We start from the raw sequence: 16,156 nt of genomic DNA, 5'->3' as shown, positions 1-16,156 counted from the left end.
TTGGAATCAGTAAGACACTAAGTGCGATTTGTAAACATCGCTATGAACAACTTAGTATAGTTTTTAAAAATCAGTAACTTGATATTATTGTCCATGTAGCAATTAGTATATCAGATTAAAAATAACATATCTACAATATATTATTAAACAGCAGGTCGCCTTTCTAACGGCTTCCAGGGGCAATAAAACTTCGATTTTCAATTTAAAATGCTGTCCCTATCTACTCATTGAAAGGTACAGTTTTATCCTAAAGTTTTATGTGTATGTGTAGAGGAAAGCTGAACTCACTGCGTGCAAATTATCCACACTGTATTCGTCCAGTATTTGGGAACACGGGCACTTAGCGACATCCAACAAACTTTTACGTAAGATGATATTCCTGGAGAATTTCGAAACTTTTTTCGGTATCATTATCTGCTAGCGAGATCCAAAGGTTCAGAATTAATATACTTGTGCAGAAAACAACAAAAGAAAACTCTTTTTGGCTCTTTTGTGTGACCATTTATGGTTCCGACACAGCTGAACTGCTGTTTCACTGTAAGGTCGTGGCTGGGTCTCAACTACCAACGTTCAGTCAGTGTGAATAATCCCCTCTCAGTGAGTCCTGCTGACGGGGTGACGCACCGCAAAAGCGTCTCTAACTGGCCACGTTTTGCACAGTGTCCTCCAGCAGCCAATCAGAGGGCTACGAAGGATCACGTGGTGGTACCAGCAAGGACTAGATAGGACACGGCGACACCACTGCCGCCATCACCCCCCCCCCCCCCCCCCCCAAAGCTGACTAGCTCACTCGTGTCTCCCCGGTTGACTTCCCACAGCCGCACCTGTAAGCCTGTATCCTTAGACTAGCTGTACTGAAATAAAGCTCCAGTCAGTTTTTATCCGATTTTTGTTCTTACTTACACTACTGGCCATTAAAATTGCTACACCAAGAAGAAATGCAGATAATAAACGGGTATTCATTGGACAAATATATTATACTAAAACTGTCAAGTGATTACATTGTCACGAAATTTGGGTGCGTAGCCCCTGAGAAATCAGTGCCCAGAATAACCACCTCTGGCCGTTATAACGGCCTTGATACGCCTGGGCATTCAGTCAAACAGAGCTTGGATGGCGTGTACAGGTACAGCTGCCCATGCAGCTTCTACACGATACTACAGTTCATCAAGAGTATTGTGACGAGCCAGTTGCTCGGCCACCATTGACCAGACGTTTTGAATTGGTGAGAGATCTGCAGAATGTGCTAGCCAGGGTAGCTGTCGAACATTTTCTGTATCCAGAAACGCCCGTACAGGACCTGCAACATGCGGTCGTGCACTATCTTGCTCAAATGTAGAGTTTCGCAGGGATCGAATGAGGGGTAGAGGCACGAGTCGTAACACATCTCAAATGTAATGTCCACTGTTCAGAGTAACGTGCCATCAATGCGAACAAGAGGTGACCGAGACGCGTAACCAATGGTACCCCATACCATCACGCCGGGTGATACGCCAGTATGGCGATGACGAATACACACTTCCAATGTGCGTTCACCGCGATGTCGCCAAACATGGATGCGACCATCATGATGTTGCAAATAGAACCTGGATTCATCCGAAAAAATGACGTTTTGCCATTCGTGCACCCAGGTTCATCGTCGAGTACATCGTCGCAGGCACTCCTGTCTGTGATGCAGAGTCAAGGGTAAACACAGCCACAGTCTCCGAGCTGATAGTCCATACTGCTGCAAACGTCGTCGAACTGTTCGTGCAGATGGTTGTTGTCTTGCAAATGTCCCTATGTGTTGACTCAGGGATCGAGACGTGGCTGCACGATCCGTTACAGCCATGCGGATAGGATGCCTGTCATCTCGACAGATCGAGATACGAGGCCGTTGGGATCTAGCACGGCGTTCCGTATTACCCTCCTGAACCCACGGATTCCATATTGTGCTAACAGTCATTGGATATTGACCAAAGCGAGCAGCAATGTCGCAATACGATAAACCGCAATCGCGATAGGCTACAATCCGACCTTTATCAAAGTCGGAAACGTGATGGTACGCATTTCTCCTCCTTACGCGAGGCATCACAACAACGTTTCACCAGGCAACACTGGTCAACTGCCGTTTGTGTATGAGAAATGGGTTGCAAACTTTCCTCATGTCAGCGCGTTGTAGGTGTCGCCACCGGCGCCAACCTTGCGTGAATGCTGTGAAAAGCTAATCATTTGCATATCACAGCATCTTCTTCCTGCCGGTCAAATTTCGCGTCTGTAGCACGTCATCTTCGTGGTGTAGCAGTTTTAATGGCCAGTAGTGTAACTGAAGTACCTACGCTCATCCGAATCTCCACATTCCGCCTTCCGTACGCCAAAGGCAAATCCTGTACAAAACAACCAGTTGTGGAGATGGCGTCATCTATAATTTGAAACTTTTCTCGATATCATTATCCATTACCGAGGTTCAGGGATTCAAAATTACCATAAAATCTGCACGTAACATTCGGTCTGACGCCTGAATGTAGTTTTAACTAACATAGCGAACATATGCCATATGGTCATCACAAGGTTTCTGAGGTAACCAAACTATGTTTCCAGTCAGCTTATTTTCACCACTAAATCTTCATGACTTGCGTACACAATATGCAGCGACCAAAATGTGATAAAGAGCGTCTCAACATGTCTGCAAAAAACTTAACATGACTGCCAAAAGAGTATGTAACACTGGAAAGACTGCAAATTCAATAAAGTATTTCTGTTACCATTATTACTAATACTAAACAGCGCGTCCCTGATGAAATGCGATTGATGACCAAAGTATCCAGAAAAAAATGTAACCAAACGATTTTGTATTAACCTTGTTTGTTGGTTATATGTGTCAAAGTATATAAATGTATCGAAATATACAAAAATAAAAAAACGTTTTGCATCATTTCGGTTCCGAGAGTTCCAGAACCTCTACAGAAAATTGGAATACAGACCAACATAAAAATCGTTTCTGCCGTTTTTATTGTTCGTGAATACCATGCATTGCATGTTGTACCACGATACAGCGAGACCTTCATAGGTGGTGGTCCAGATTGCTGTACACACCGGTACCTCTTATACCCAGTATCACGTCCTCTTGCTTTGATACGTGCCTGTATTCGTCGTGGCATACTTTCCACACGTTCATCAAGGCACTGTCGGTCCAGATTGTCCCACTCCTCATGTTCGATACGGGTCATGTCTGGAGAACATGCTGGCCGCTCTAGTCGAGCGTTATCCTGAAGGAAGTCATTCAAAAGATGTGCACGAGGGGGGCGCCAATTGTTGGACATGAAGACGAATGCCCCGCCAGTATGCTGCCGTTAAGGCTGCACTGTCGGTCGGAGGATGGCATTCACGTATCGTACAGCCGTTACGGCTCCTTCCATTACCACCAGCGGCGTAATGCCACTCCAAAATCCTGCTGCACTCGCTGGAGGACAGTGTGTCTAAGACGTTCAGCCTGATCAGGTTGCCTCCAAACACGTCTCCAACGTTTGTCTGGTTGAGGGCATATGCGACACTCATCGGTGAAGGGTATGTGATGCCAGTCCTGAGCGGTCCATTCGGCATGTTGTTGGGCCCATCTGTACCGCGCTGCACGGTGTCGTGGTTCCAAAGATGGATCTTGCCATGGACGTCGAGTGTCAAGCTGCGCACCATTCAGCCTATTGCGCCCAGTTTGAGTCGTAACACGGCGTCCTGTGGCTGCATGAAAAGCATTATTCGACATGGTGGCGTTGTTGTCAGGGTTCCTCCGAGCCATGATCCGTAGGTAGCGGTCATCCACTGCAGTAGTAGCCCTTGGACAGCCTGAACGAGGCATGTCATTGACAGATCCTGTCTCTCTGTATCTCCTTCATGTCCGAACAACATAGCTTTGGTTCACTGCGAGACGCCTGAACACTTCCCTTGTTTATAGCCCTTCCTTACACAAAGTAACAATGCGGACGCAATCGAACCGCGGTATTGACCGTCTAGGCATGGTTGCACTACAGACAACACGAGCCGTGTTCCTCCTTCCTGGTGGAGTGACTGGAACTGATCGGCTGTCGGACCAACCCCCCCCCCCCCCCCCTCCGTCTAATAGGCGCTGCTCATGCATGGTTGTTTACATCTTTGGGCGGGTTTACTGACATCTCTGAACAGACAAACGGAATGTGTCTGTGATACAATATCCACAGTCAACGTCTGTCTTCAGGAGTTCTGGGAACAGGGGTGACACAAAACGATTTTTGTTGTGTATATAAATAAACTTCCAAAATTTTACTGAACCATAGGATTGGGTTTACATAACCAACTGACCCTGCTGCAGCAGAGAAATAAGGCAATCAGCAGAAAAATGCTTCTGTCAGAGCACAAAAATAGCTGATGTTTTGTTCTTGAAAAGATCAACAGAAAAGTGAAGAAACAATTGTGTCAACCCTCATACTGACTTCCTCACCAAAATTTTTGGCATGCGAACATATTCACGCTTTTTTTGTGCTGGAAGAGAGTATCAGAGACACAGTGATGTTGGAAGAGAGAGGAGACAGTGCCAGTGGGAGAGAAAGAGAGAGGAGATGGTGATGGTGGGAGAGAGAAAGTGGCAGTGAAAGAGAAAGAGAGAGATGGATGAAGACCAAAGCAGTGGGGGCTAAACAAAGAGCAGATATTGATAGTTAGAGAAGTGGCAGTAAAAGAGAAAGAGACGGATGGAAATAGTAGCAACGGGAGCAAAAGTGAGAGTAGACAGTGCAAATGAAAAATACAGACGAGTAGAGATCATACATAATCTTGGGGGGTATGGACCCAGCCAAACCGAAATTATAAACATAAGGGGATAGGGCACAACGTAAGATGGAGCCCCCTCCCCCCAATTTTTGAGCTGCCGTGGTATAGAGGAGGCAATGGCAGTGAGAAAGAAAACAGTGTAAGTGAGAGAGGAGACTGCAGCAGTAGGATATATTGTAAACCAATGGGAGGAAAAGGAGACAATGGAAGAAAGACATACTTGTATACAGGGTGTTACAGAAAGGTACGGCCAAACTTTCAGGAAACATTCCTCACACACAAAGGAAAAAAATATCTTATGTGGACACGTGTCCGGAAACGCTTACTTTCCATGTTAGAGCTCATTTTATTACATCTCTTCAAATCACATTAATCATGGAATGGAAACACACAGCAACAGAACGTACCAGCGTGACTTCAAACACTTTGTTACAGGAAATGTTCAAAACGTCCTCCGTTAGCGAGGATACGTGCATCCACCCTCCCTCGCATGGAATCCCCGATGCGCTGATACAGCCCTAGAGAATGGCGTATTGCAACACAGCCGTACACAATACGAGCACGAAGAGTCTCTACATTTGGTACCAGGGTTGCGTAGACAAGAGCTTTCAAATGCTCCCATAAATGAAAGTCCAGAGGGTTGAGGTCAGGAAAGCGCGGAGGCCATGGAATTGGTCCGCCTCTGCCAATCCATTGGTCACTGAATATGTTGTTGAGAAGCGTACGAACACTTCGACTGAAATGTGCAGGAGCTCCATCGTACATGAACCACATGTTGTGTCGTACTTGTAAAGGCACATGTTATAGCAGCACAGGTAGAGTATCCCGTATGAGATCATGATAACGTGCTCCATTGAGCATAGGTGGAAGAACATGGGGCCCAATCAAGACATCACCAACAATGCCTGCCCAAACGTTCACAGAAAATCTGTGTCGATGACCTGATTGCACAATTGCGTGCGGATTCTCGTCAGCCCACACATGTTGATTGTGAAAATTTACAGTCTGATCACGTTGGAATGACGAAACTAAAATGAGCTCTAACATGGAAATTAAGCGTTTCCGGACGCATGTCCACATAACATCTTTTCTTTATTTGTGTGTGAGGAATGTTTCCTGAAAGTTTGGCCGTGCCTTTTTGTAACATCCCGTATAGACAATGACAGTGATAGGGAGGTGCTGAGTATGCAGCCTTAACTACAAATAGGGACTCGGGGAAAGGGTTGAGAATGTTCTGTGTTAAGAACGCTAATATGTTCGCATGCCAAAGGCAACCCAAGGCAACTGTTTCGCCACTTTTCTGTCAGTGTTTGCAAGAAGAACGTACTGACCACTTGTACTCCGACAGAAGCATTTTCCGTTGGTAATGAATAAAGCCTGTTTACTCCAGATTTCTGGAGGGAGGGGAGCAAGTGATCGTCCCCTGCCCTCTCTCCCTCCCTCCCTCTCTCCCTCCCTCCCTCCCTCTCTCCCTCCCTCCTTCTCTCCCCCCTCCCTACCTCTCTCCCTCCCTCCTTTGTCCCTTCCTCCCTCCCTCGTCCCTTCATCCCTCCACCCCCCGAGGACGCCTATGCGTGCATCGTATTATTTCCATTCCTCTAGTGGCTGGCTATGGCACTGTGATGTAACCATTTCAGTTTGTACCTACAAACCAATTAATGATGCAACTTTACTTTTTCGAGGTGATAGTTTAAACTTTATGAAGACCTAGCTGTGCATGTACGAATCTGATGCGCACAAGCTCTTTCCTTGAGAGTTAAAAAATTTTCATGCCACTAATGAAGCTGAAGAAGACGGAAGTTTCATTTATGGTATTATTGTGTTGCAGCTTTTGCTACTGTCACGCCTACAGAACGACAAGGGCAAGCCGCTAGTGCGCAACTGGAGGCCTCTACAGCCGCTCAACGGCAGGACTGTCACCAACATCTTCTGAGCCCGATCCGGCCAGAGGCGCCTCGTGCCAGCTCAGTGGCAGGACTGTTGCCAACGTCTTCTGACCTGTCGTGCCCAGAGGCATCTGGTGTGGGCTCAACAGCAGGACTGTCACCAACGTTTTCTCATCTGACATGACCTCACCAGAGGCACTCGATGCCAACTCAACAGCAGGACTGTCACCAATGTCTTCTCACCTGACCCAACCAGAGGTGGCTGGTGCCAGTTCAATGTTAGTGCTGCCCAACATCTTCTGACCCAACCCAGCCAGAGGCAGTTGGTGCTGGCTGGACTGTCACCAACATCATCTGACACAACAGGCGAGAGGTGGCTGGTGCCAGCTGAACAGTGGAACTGACCAACGTCTTCTGACCTGACCTGACCAGACCAGAGGCAGCTGGTGCCAGTTCAGTCGTGGTTCCACCACAAACTTCTCGTGATCTGAACTGATATAACCAGGCAAGAAGACCTAGCGCCATTACAACAAGCATAATTCTGGTCTCCATATACCAGACCTCTGCAGCAGCTGAATGGACGCTCAGTCACCTGTGGCTGCAGACCTGAACTGATGAGTGATAGCTGCAGCCTCTAAATGAGGACACCATCACCCTTGCCTTCAGGCCAGATCTCAATACCTGGGCTGGAGCTGCTCGACATCTGCACCATCACCTCTCTTCTCCTGATGTGAAATGACCTCGGACCTTTTCTGCTGCTGGCCTGACCTTTGCAGCCGCTGAATGGAGGTGGCAACACCAACATTTACCGATCTGACTAGAGCAGAGACCTCTCAGACTTGGTCTGGACAAGGTTTGCGGCAGCCACTCGGCAGAACACCTTCACCCATTTGTGATGTAGTCTGAGGTATCTACATTTGCTTAGCTTCTGCTCTCACCAAGGCCGCTGTTAGATGCTCGTCCCCAACATTATCAAAAATTTGGGATTGGTGATCGTGGTTGGTTAGGCAGACTCACCCCACAACTATGTCCTTAGTATAACTACTGCATTCAGTAAATAAGGAGACTCATTTGCGAACATGAGAGGAAATCTTGAAAACTTTGTCATTTTTCTAAGGAATTTAGCGCAAAGAATAAGAATTGCAGACTCATGTAATGCTTAGCAGCAGATCTTTTGGGAACGTTTTTGGTCCCACACTTTTGTAGTTTGTGTTGCAGGTGAAATCAAGCATGTTAATTATTTATGCACAGCGTAGGTACACACAACTCTAAATATGAACAAAGTAGAAGTGTTAATTTTTTTCTGGAAATTCTTCACACTAAGGTATTTAAAGTAGACTTTTGAAAAGCTGTTGCTATCTTAAATATTAACTCAAAACATTTTTAATAACGATTACCAAAAATTTTTGTAATTAACTCATGGGTTTATTTAAAAAAAGTCTTTAATTTTTTATTTAAGTCAGAAAATAGTCTAATTTTTAATTAAGAATGATTTAAGATGGTATACAAAATTTTAGCCCTCTGGACTCACTAGTATTTAACCATTGTGTACCATAACACGGAAAAAGTGAGTTTATGGGTAAATTCAGGTTAAATTTAAAACTTGTTTCTCTATCTAATGTGCATAACGCTAACGTACCCTAGGTCCACATTCATCTTATTTCTGATGTTGTTCGTCCTCCCTTTTCTTTTCATACGCTTCTTATTCTTTCTTCTTTGGTGGGTTCAAACACTCAATTCTCTGCTTCAAAGAATCTTCTCTGGTCAGTGACAAATAAAGCTCTTTGCATATTTAGTCCATCAGACACACACATAAATTCCATAACCTTACCGTTTGACACTGCATCATCACTGAACCATAGGAGAACATCCAGCACACTTATTGCTAATTTTTACAAGAGTTTTTTGTAAGCATTCGCATATACAGTTGTTAAAACTCTCATTTGGGTTTTGAGCCCTACTTTTCTGATAATGTTGTGCCACTAAGACCCCTATATATAGGTTTACACCTTTCCTTATAACAAGTGGCACTGAGTGCTTATGTTTGTAGGTCTTACTTTGAATAATAGCCCTCTGGTAGCCACACTATGACTCACTGTCTGGTGGACAGAGTACAAGACATAGACCTGTGAATGTTTTATGAAAGAAGGTAGCCCATACTGCCTTTCTCAAACGTTAATTTTGAAAATTTGATAATTTCATCTACTACTGAAATACACATAATATATTGTGAAGTTTGATGTAAGCCCATTCAGATGTACCACAAATAATTCCATAACTGTTAGCGGCAAAATAACGACTACACTCTCTGTATACACAAAAGTGGAGCAACATTAAAGACTAAAAATTCATAAAAAGACAGGCAAGTGAGGACCAAATACTGTTCTTAAAATACCTGTCTGCGTGCTATGGGACACCGTCATGTGTGCAGGCACTTTTAAATTCGTCTAATTTTGGGGCTTCCGATTGTTCCAACTTCCTTTTAAACAAACATGTCCTGGTCCAGAAAACTTAAGAGAATTTCTTAAAAATCTAAAATTTTTTTTTACACTTATTCGGGTACAAGGCCGTAAAGGAGACATGTGAATGTGGCCCAGTAAAGATATGTGTATACAACCTCCTGGACACTCACGCTGCGACGACTGCTGTTGGCCAGTGCCTGTACTGCGTATGCACCTGAGCTGTTGTAGCCCGATCAGCCACACGCTCCTGCCCGTCCAACAGTGTGCTTTCTTGTAATTAATTAATGTCTGTAAGTCAGGGATAAAGGCTCAGCTCGAAATCATTCAAACAAATCTGAGACAAAATATTGTATTTATTGAGAGCAGAAGAAAATAAATGTAGATTGCACTGTTAAGTCTATAGCCATCAATGCTTTAACTGTAATAACTAATAGACACAGTTTTGCAAATAATAAGTAATTTATTTTGGTGTGTCTGCAAAATTCATAAAAACAGTTGCTGTTCACGAGAGTGCACATACCTATCATAACGTTGATGAATATAGTCTCCTTGGGGCAGGAATGAAGTGAATGTTCAGCCACCTGACTACTAGTCTCTGTTGATCCATTGTAGTCGTTGGACAGAGGCTGGTCAAATATTTAACAAAGAAATTCGCCAGAGAGACGTCCAAATTGAGAAGTTATTTTATTTTATTTACTCTACAAGTTTCGATAATTCAGTATGCCATCTTCAGGCCCCATATGCATCTCTCAAAAATTATCGGTATTGGCATACTGGGGCCATCTGTTTCTGGCTGTTGTGAATTCTCAAGTGCTTGCTTCGAAGACTTGACTACAGTCACGGAAGCAGAAGTCGAATCTTCGAAGGAAGCACTTAATTCACGAAATCCAGAAACAGATGGTCCACAGTATACCAATACTGACAACACAGTTCTACAAAAAAAAAAATCTATTTCTGAAAAAATACATTGTGCTCCTAGTTGTACTTCGAGTGCTGAATTCAAAACTGCGTTTAGTTTTTTACTGATAGGGATTGTTTATGATTCATCGCAATTTTATTTCTCTTTTCCGTTTCTGATGTAGTGCAGCAAACATGAGGTGAAATTAGATAAACAAATTCACGTTTTTATGATCTTATCAGTTCATCTCATTAATGGAGGGTGAGACTAATACATAAGACAGTAATATTTGTGTATACGTTTTGTAGCATTTATTTGACATGAGAAATTAAAGAAAATTGACAAAAAAATGAGCCATTGTATTGTAATGCACATCACTTTTTTCCCTTGTATTGTGAATCTTTCTTCTCGCGAATGATATTCCAGTAATAATCTGTTAACGTAGAAAATGCCCACTTCCCTTCATAACGCCTTTCTATGGTAGAAATGTCTTTATAGAATCTTTCGCCGTGTTGATCCGATACATCACTACAACTCTCTGTGAAGTAATCCAGATGAGAGTCCATCATACAGATATGTACGTTCAAAGACATATTGCACCCCAGATCTCGATGTGCTTTAATCACATCATTCACCATTGCTTTGTAGTTAGTAGCTTTTGTTCCTCCGAGAAATTTTCTGAAACCATCTTGAAACAGCCCCATACTCTCTTTTCTTTGTCAGTTGTACGTGCTTCAAAATTTGCATCTTTCTGCAGCTCCTTGATTTGTGGGCCAACGGATAAACCTTCCTTTATTTTTGCAGCTGAAAGACGGGGGAATCTGGTAGCTAGATATGCAAACCCACTGCCTGTTGGATCCATGGCCTTTACGAATTGTTTCATTAGACCGAGTCTGATGTGAAGCGGTGGAAGTAGTATATCTTCACGAGCTACCAGACTTTCACTCTGTACATTCTTTTCGCCCACTTTCCATCTCCGCCTAGGGCATTTGGCTTTTAACGTAGTATGGATATCTCTCTCGACCATTCCACTCGAATAGAAAACAGGCATACTTCACGTAGCCTTGTTGCATTCCCAGTACCACAACAATTACTTTGAAATCTGCACATGGTTTCCATTTGTATTCATTGTATTGTCATGAATTTAGCATCCTTTGCACGAATTCGTAGTTCAATTTGGTCAAGGTGGCGCAAGCTACTGGAACAGAGGGTTTTTTATTTCCGTTATGGAGCAAAACGCCCTTGAGACTTGTTTTCGATGCATGTATGAAAAGTCTATTCCTGTGAAACATAGGTGAAGTTCAGCACTTTTATTAGGCCAGCAACGTCATTGCAGAATGTCAGTGCTCCGTCAGTTGCAAAATAGGAAATAAAGACATGTTCTCTGTGCCTGAACAAACTGATTTTAGTACATTGGTGCAGTAGATTACACTCTTGTAATCTTGAAATAAGCAGCTGCACCTTTTGTTTACTTAGTCCTAGATCACATACTAAATCATTTAAATCTGCGTGTGTTAACAAATGTGACGATGACTCATTTGTGCAGTGATATAAAGGATCATCATCTGTGATTTCTTCAGTATTACTTACTTCACTGTCACTCCGAATTTGACCTGGAGCTCTTGAGGCTACTGGAAGGCCGTCAGAACGTTGTGCTAGCATTCTCGCTGAAGCCAGATCTGGGTAAACAATGTGCCTCTTCGATATTTTTTTTCTTGTAAAACCCTGAACTTTTGTTAGACAGAAATAACAATCATTAACGTGGCACTTGGGCTCTCTCCACACCACGAGCATTCTCTGAATTAGTTTGCAGTAACATGTAGCACAACAGAAATGTGGTGCCCATTCTTTATCTTGGTCTCCTACCTCTACCCCAAAGTAATGTTCATATGCTTCCTTTATGACTGTTGAAATTTTCTTCCTATTTCTGAAAAAGATGAACTTCCCATAGGTATAGCACAAGTTGTCTGGCTTATATTGACATCATCGACGATGTGGCATTTCTGAAAATTTAAAGATACCTCTTCAGTAATACACTTGTATTACATTAATACTAGAGAAACGCCGATATGTAAAAGCAAGCAGTCAATTTACCTTCAGTACCAGGCTAAATCAGTTTAAACACAGGAACTAATAAGTTCAACTGTGCTCAGAAATGTGACAGAGACGGTTACTTGTCGGCCAAAACACCCACTCGTTAAGACTGATACAAATTACGGGTAACACCATTGTTGTAACTTGATGCATCTGCGTCTGCGAAGCGTGAAAGGTTTGCTGCCGTGGCAGTGACCGGATGTCGTCATTCGAGTTAATGACCTATTGCAGGTGGTCTTACTGACATAGGTGTGGCGGGGATAACCCAATGACATATGATTCGTCCCACCTGCTGCTGAACAAGAAATTTTCACGTTCCATCGCTACTGGAAGTCCAACATCCCCGTGTTTCTCTGTGATTTCCATGAATTGTGGATATATGTATTACATAAAAAGTATCCCTGACAACGATAGTTTGTTTACATATTTGAATTTCCCACAGTAAACTGGCTTAGAAGCACACACTTTAATATCAGAAATAGAACCCTTGTCGAACAGTGTAATTTTTAAGAGGTGCATATGGGGCCTGAAGATGTCATACTGAATTGCTGAAACTGGTACTGAAAATAAGATGAAATAACTTCTCAGTCTGCATGGCTGTTCGGCGATTTTCTTTGTTATATACCCAACTAATACTCTCTCCCTTGAATTGATCTTACACGGACTGAACCTGCAAGTCAGCACATGCTCACATCTCCTGAAAACCATCCCCACACACCACGACATTACTCATACATCTGGAAGTCAGTAACACCTTTATTACTATTGGTACGCATATTCCACACAGACCACACATAATCATTTCTTAGTATTATTACTTACCCTAAAAATGACACGTTAGGTTCCTGAGTTGCTGGAGTTGGCAGTCATGTGTGTGTGTGTGCGTGATTAGTGCTTGCTTGTGTGAATGAATGATTTGTTTCTCTCATTCTGACAAAGGCTGTGGCCGAAAGCTTGTGTGTAAGTGTATTTAATAGCGCCTGTTTGTAACCTAACGTGTCATGTTTAGGGTAAGTAGCAATCTCTCTTTTCCTACATTGTTGATATTCCTACGAGGAGTTTCCATTGTTCCATTTATTAGTATTATTTTCTTCAGCATGATTTTGACAATTTGGAAATGGTTGCATAATTCATGATCCCCTAACTACACAATAATGCACTCACTAGGTGGTAATAATAATAATAATAGTAATAATAATCGACACAGCTGCTTCAACAATCTCACTCTTGATTTAAATAACGAAAAACTGCACCACTTACTTATTTTGTCGTGCTTAGCACAACGCATTTCGAGAATTTATTCTTATTTTCATGTACATTTGTTTGCATGAATATTTTTGGTAACGTTTCTGTGTATAATCTTTTACTTGTCTTGTACTATAGATGCATTTTGTCCAGTTTTTCGATTGCAGTTTAACCTGAAAAAGACATCTGTAATGCAAGTGAGGCAGGAAATAACACACATAGGCATCAACAAAACTACTCATGTAAGCAAATGCACTTAAAAAAATGAGAATAAGTTCTCGAAACGCTTTGTGCTAGGCATGAAAAAACAAGTGATTGGTGGAGCTTTTCATTACTTAAATCAGCAATGAGACAGTTCCAGGCTTTCCTAAAACATAGATTATGATGGACGAAATTAAATCACTTTCACTGTACCACAACATGGTATGAGTACATATAATGCACAATGATATGTCTACATGGTTGCACACATAACTGATACATATTTATTGTCACTAGTGTTTCTGGTGTTCCAATATGGTGTGGTTACATAGACCACCACAGAGCTCCACATAGAAAAGTATTCATTTGATATCTGGACATACAGAAAATCATTCTGAATTTTGAGGATTGAAAGAAGAACTGAGTTCAATAAAAATTAAAGATAGAAGTAGGGCTGGCAACAACATACTATCACAAACTCCTCAATGTTACCTGAATATGTAATTCAGAGGCAAATATACCACTTAGAGAAACACATCATCTGCCTTCCAGGAAGTTGAATGGGGCCAGGTGAAAAAGAAAACCAACATCTAAACACTAGGGCAACTAATGAGAGAGGTTGAAGAGGCTAATAACCAAGGAGAAATTTGTAATAAAATTTGTGATGAGATTTCAACTTCCAATGCTAAACAAACAATTTAAATAACTAAGTACTTGTTCTCCCTGTTTTTTTATTATTAATTATTCTGTAGTGTTGTTCTGTAAAACTATGTGATAATTGACTTGATAATTGAATGTTAGTGCATTAGAAGTAATTTATGATCATGTAATGTAAACTATACAAGACATAGAAGAAATTTGTCATAATTATAATGTTTATATGTGTTTCAAAACAAGTAGCTCTGCTTATGGAAACAATGTTGGGATAAGAACAACATTTCAATCACTTTGGTCCACCATTATTTATGTTGTTCAGAAACATTTATTATTAATAATTCCCCAACAATCACAAAATGTGTTGCTGCACAAATAATGTTGTGATCGCCAACACCTTGTAATCCATTAAATAATTTTTAGCAGAAGCAATTGATGTCTATATAATCAACTCTTACCACATAAAACCTCATGTATCATTGCCATACTCACAGTAATTTGTATAATTTATGTCTTTGGAATGATACATAAAATTTGCTTACATTTTCCTGCATTCTTAATTGAGTAAAGTAATGTCTACAGTATTATTAGCACATAATACTTTAACGATATTAATTTTTGTTTCATGCATTCCACTATTTCCAAAACACTCTGAAACTGAAATTTTTGTTATTATTGTCTTTTTAGTTGGTAATGGGTGTGCATGCAAGCTTTATATTTTGTTTCTTTCACACATTTCCAAACGAACCATTTACATGAAATATAGCGACAGTAATGCTTATTCACTGTTTTTCTCTTCAATGACTTTGACAGTTAGCATTCTTGAACTCAATCAACCTTCTAGAATTGTTAGTTTATTACTGTGTTATAATATGAAATATAACAACGAATTACAAGTTTGCCAACTGCAGAAGAATAGTTTTTAATATCTGAAGACTCGTTGAAAACTTAGCAAGCTTTTGTAACTTATGTATTAATCTACACAATATTTAGTTATTTGAATGGTTGAAAGTGTAATTTTATGCTTAAAGTTTGTGTGCAATAGTGTTTCAGGTATATATCATATTTTTTATGATGAAACAGAAATAATTATGCAACAGTAAACATTACATATAAAAAAATGAGGAAAAGTCTTTCGTTTCATCAACTAAATAGAAAAAGAAATCGTTCACCTTCATATTCATAACTTGAAAACATCTATGGGAATACCTATTAAACATATCCTTGTGTTTATTTTATGGATGAGAGCTCTAAAAGTGATTAATCACGGATAACTACAGTCACAATTAATCTTAGAGGATGAATACAATAAATGGATCATTAAAAGTCAAAATTTAACGTTTCTTAAAGAAAGCTAGTGTATCTCTCATTGCATCCACAGTGGATGTTGGTTACTGGCAAGGGATTCATCCAATCTGACACGTCAAAACCTACCCAGTGATTAAACACACCAAAATAAATGCACTGTTGGGCGCACTGCAAATATTTTTCTTTAATATTAAGTTACACATTTTTGCCGCACGAAGAGCTGCTTCTAACGGCGGTCTATACAGTCATTCCTGCCAAGCGCGCGAATCGGCAAATAACCAGAAATAGCTGTCACACGAGAACGTAGTGCCACATAGCATGAAGTCTAAAATGCGTTACACGAATTTTAATAACATAAACCATACCAAAAATGTATAAAATCATTAATTTTGGTAATAAGTTGCAGAAAATATTGACATCTATACAGTGTCTAGCAGAGAAAAGAAAATCAAGGCAGTGTATGGTGTTACATTACAGACAACCTCCATCGATCGGTACATTAATTTGTTGACATGAAATATTTTACAATAATTCATGTAGCACAGTTCTTACGGTTTTATAATAATGTATATTTTACCAACAACGAAACAGATCATGTATTCGTCACAAAAATGCAAAGTGTCTGT

The 16,156-nt window shown here is 41.2% G+C and overlaps 1 protein-coding gene across 2 annotated transcripts in view; it reads left to right on the top strand.

Moving 5' to 3' along the window:
• The window catches only part of LOC126293743 (carbonic anhydrase 2-like), a 252,477-nt gene extending 236,928 nt beyond the window's left edge, over positions 1-15,549 (top strand). For both annotated transcript variants that reach the window (XM_049987095.1, XM_049987096.1), the window contains one exon: positions 6,611-15,549. In XM_049987095.1, coding sequence (XP_049843052.1) covers positions 6,611-6,715 — 105 coding nt within the window. In that variant the 3' untranslated portion in view covers positions 6,716-15,549. The remainder of the gene's footprint in view (positions 1-6,610) is intronic.
• The last annotated feature ends 607 nt before the right edge of the window (positions 15,550-16,156 follow it).

The sequence above is a fragment of the Schistocerca gregaria genome, chromosome 10, assembly GCF_023897955.1.
Source record: "Schistocerca gregaria isolate iqSchGreg1 chromosome 10, iqSchGreg1.2, whole genome shotgun sequence".
Taxonomy (NCBI): Eukaryota; Metazoa; Arthropoda; class Insecta; order Orthoptera; family Acrididae; genus Schistocerca; species Schistocerca gregaria.
This window is presented reverse-complemented; position numbering and strand designations above follow the sequence as displayed.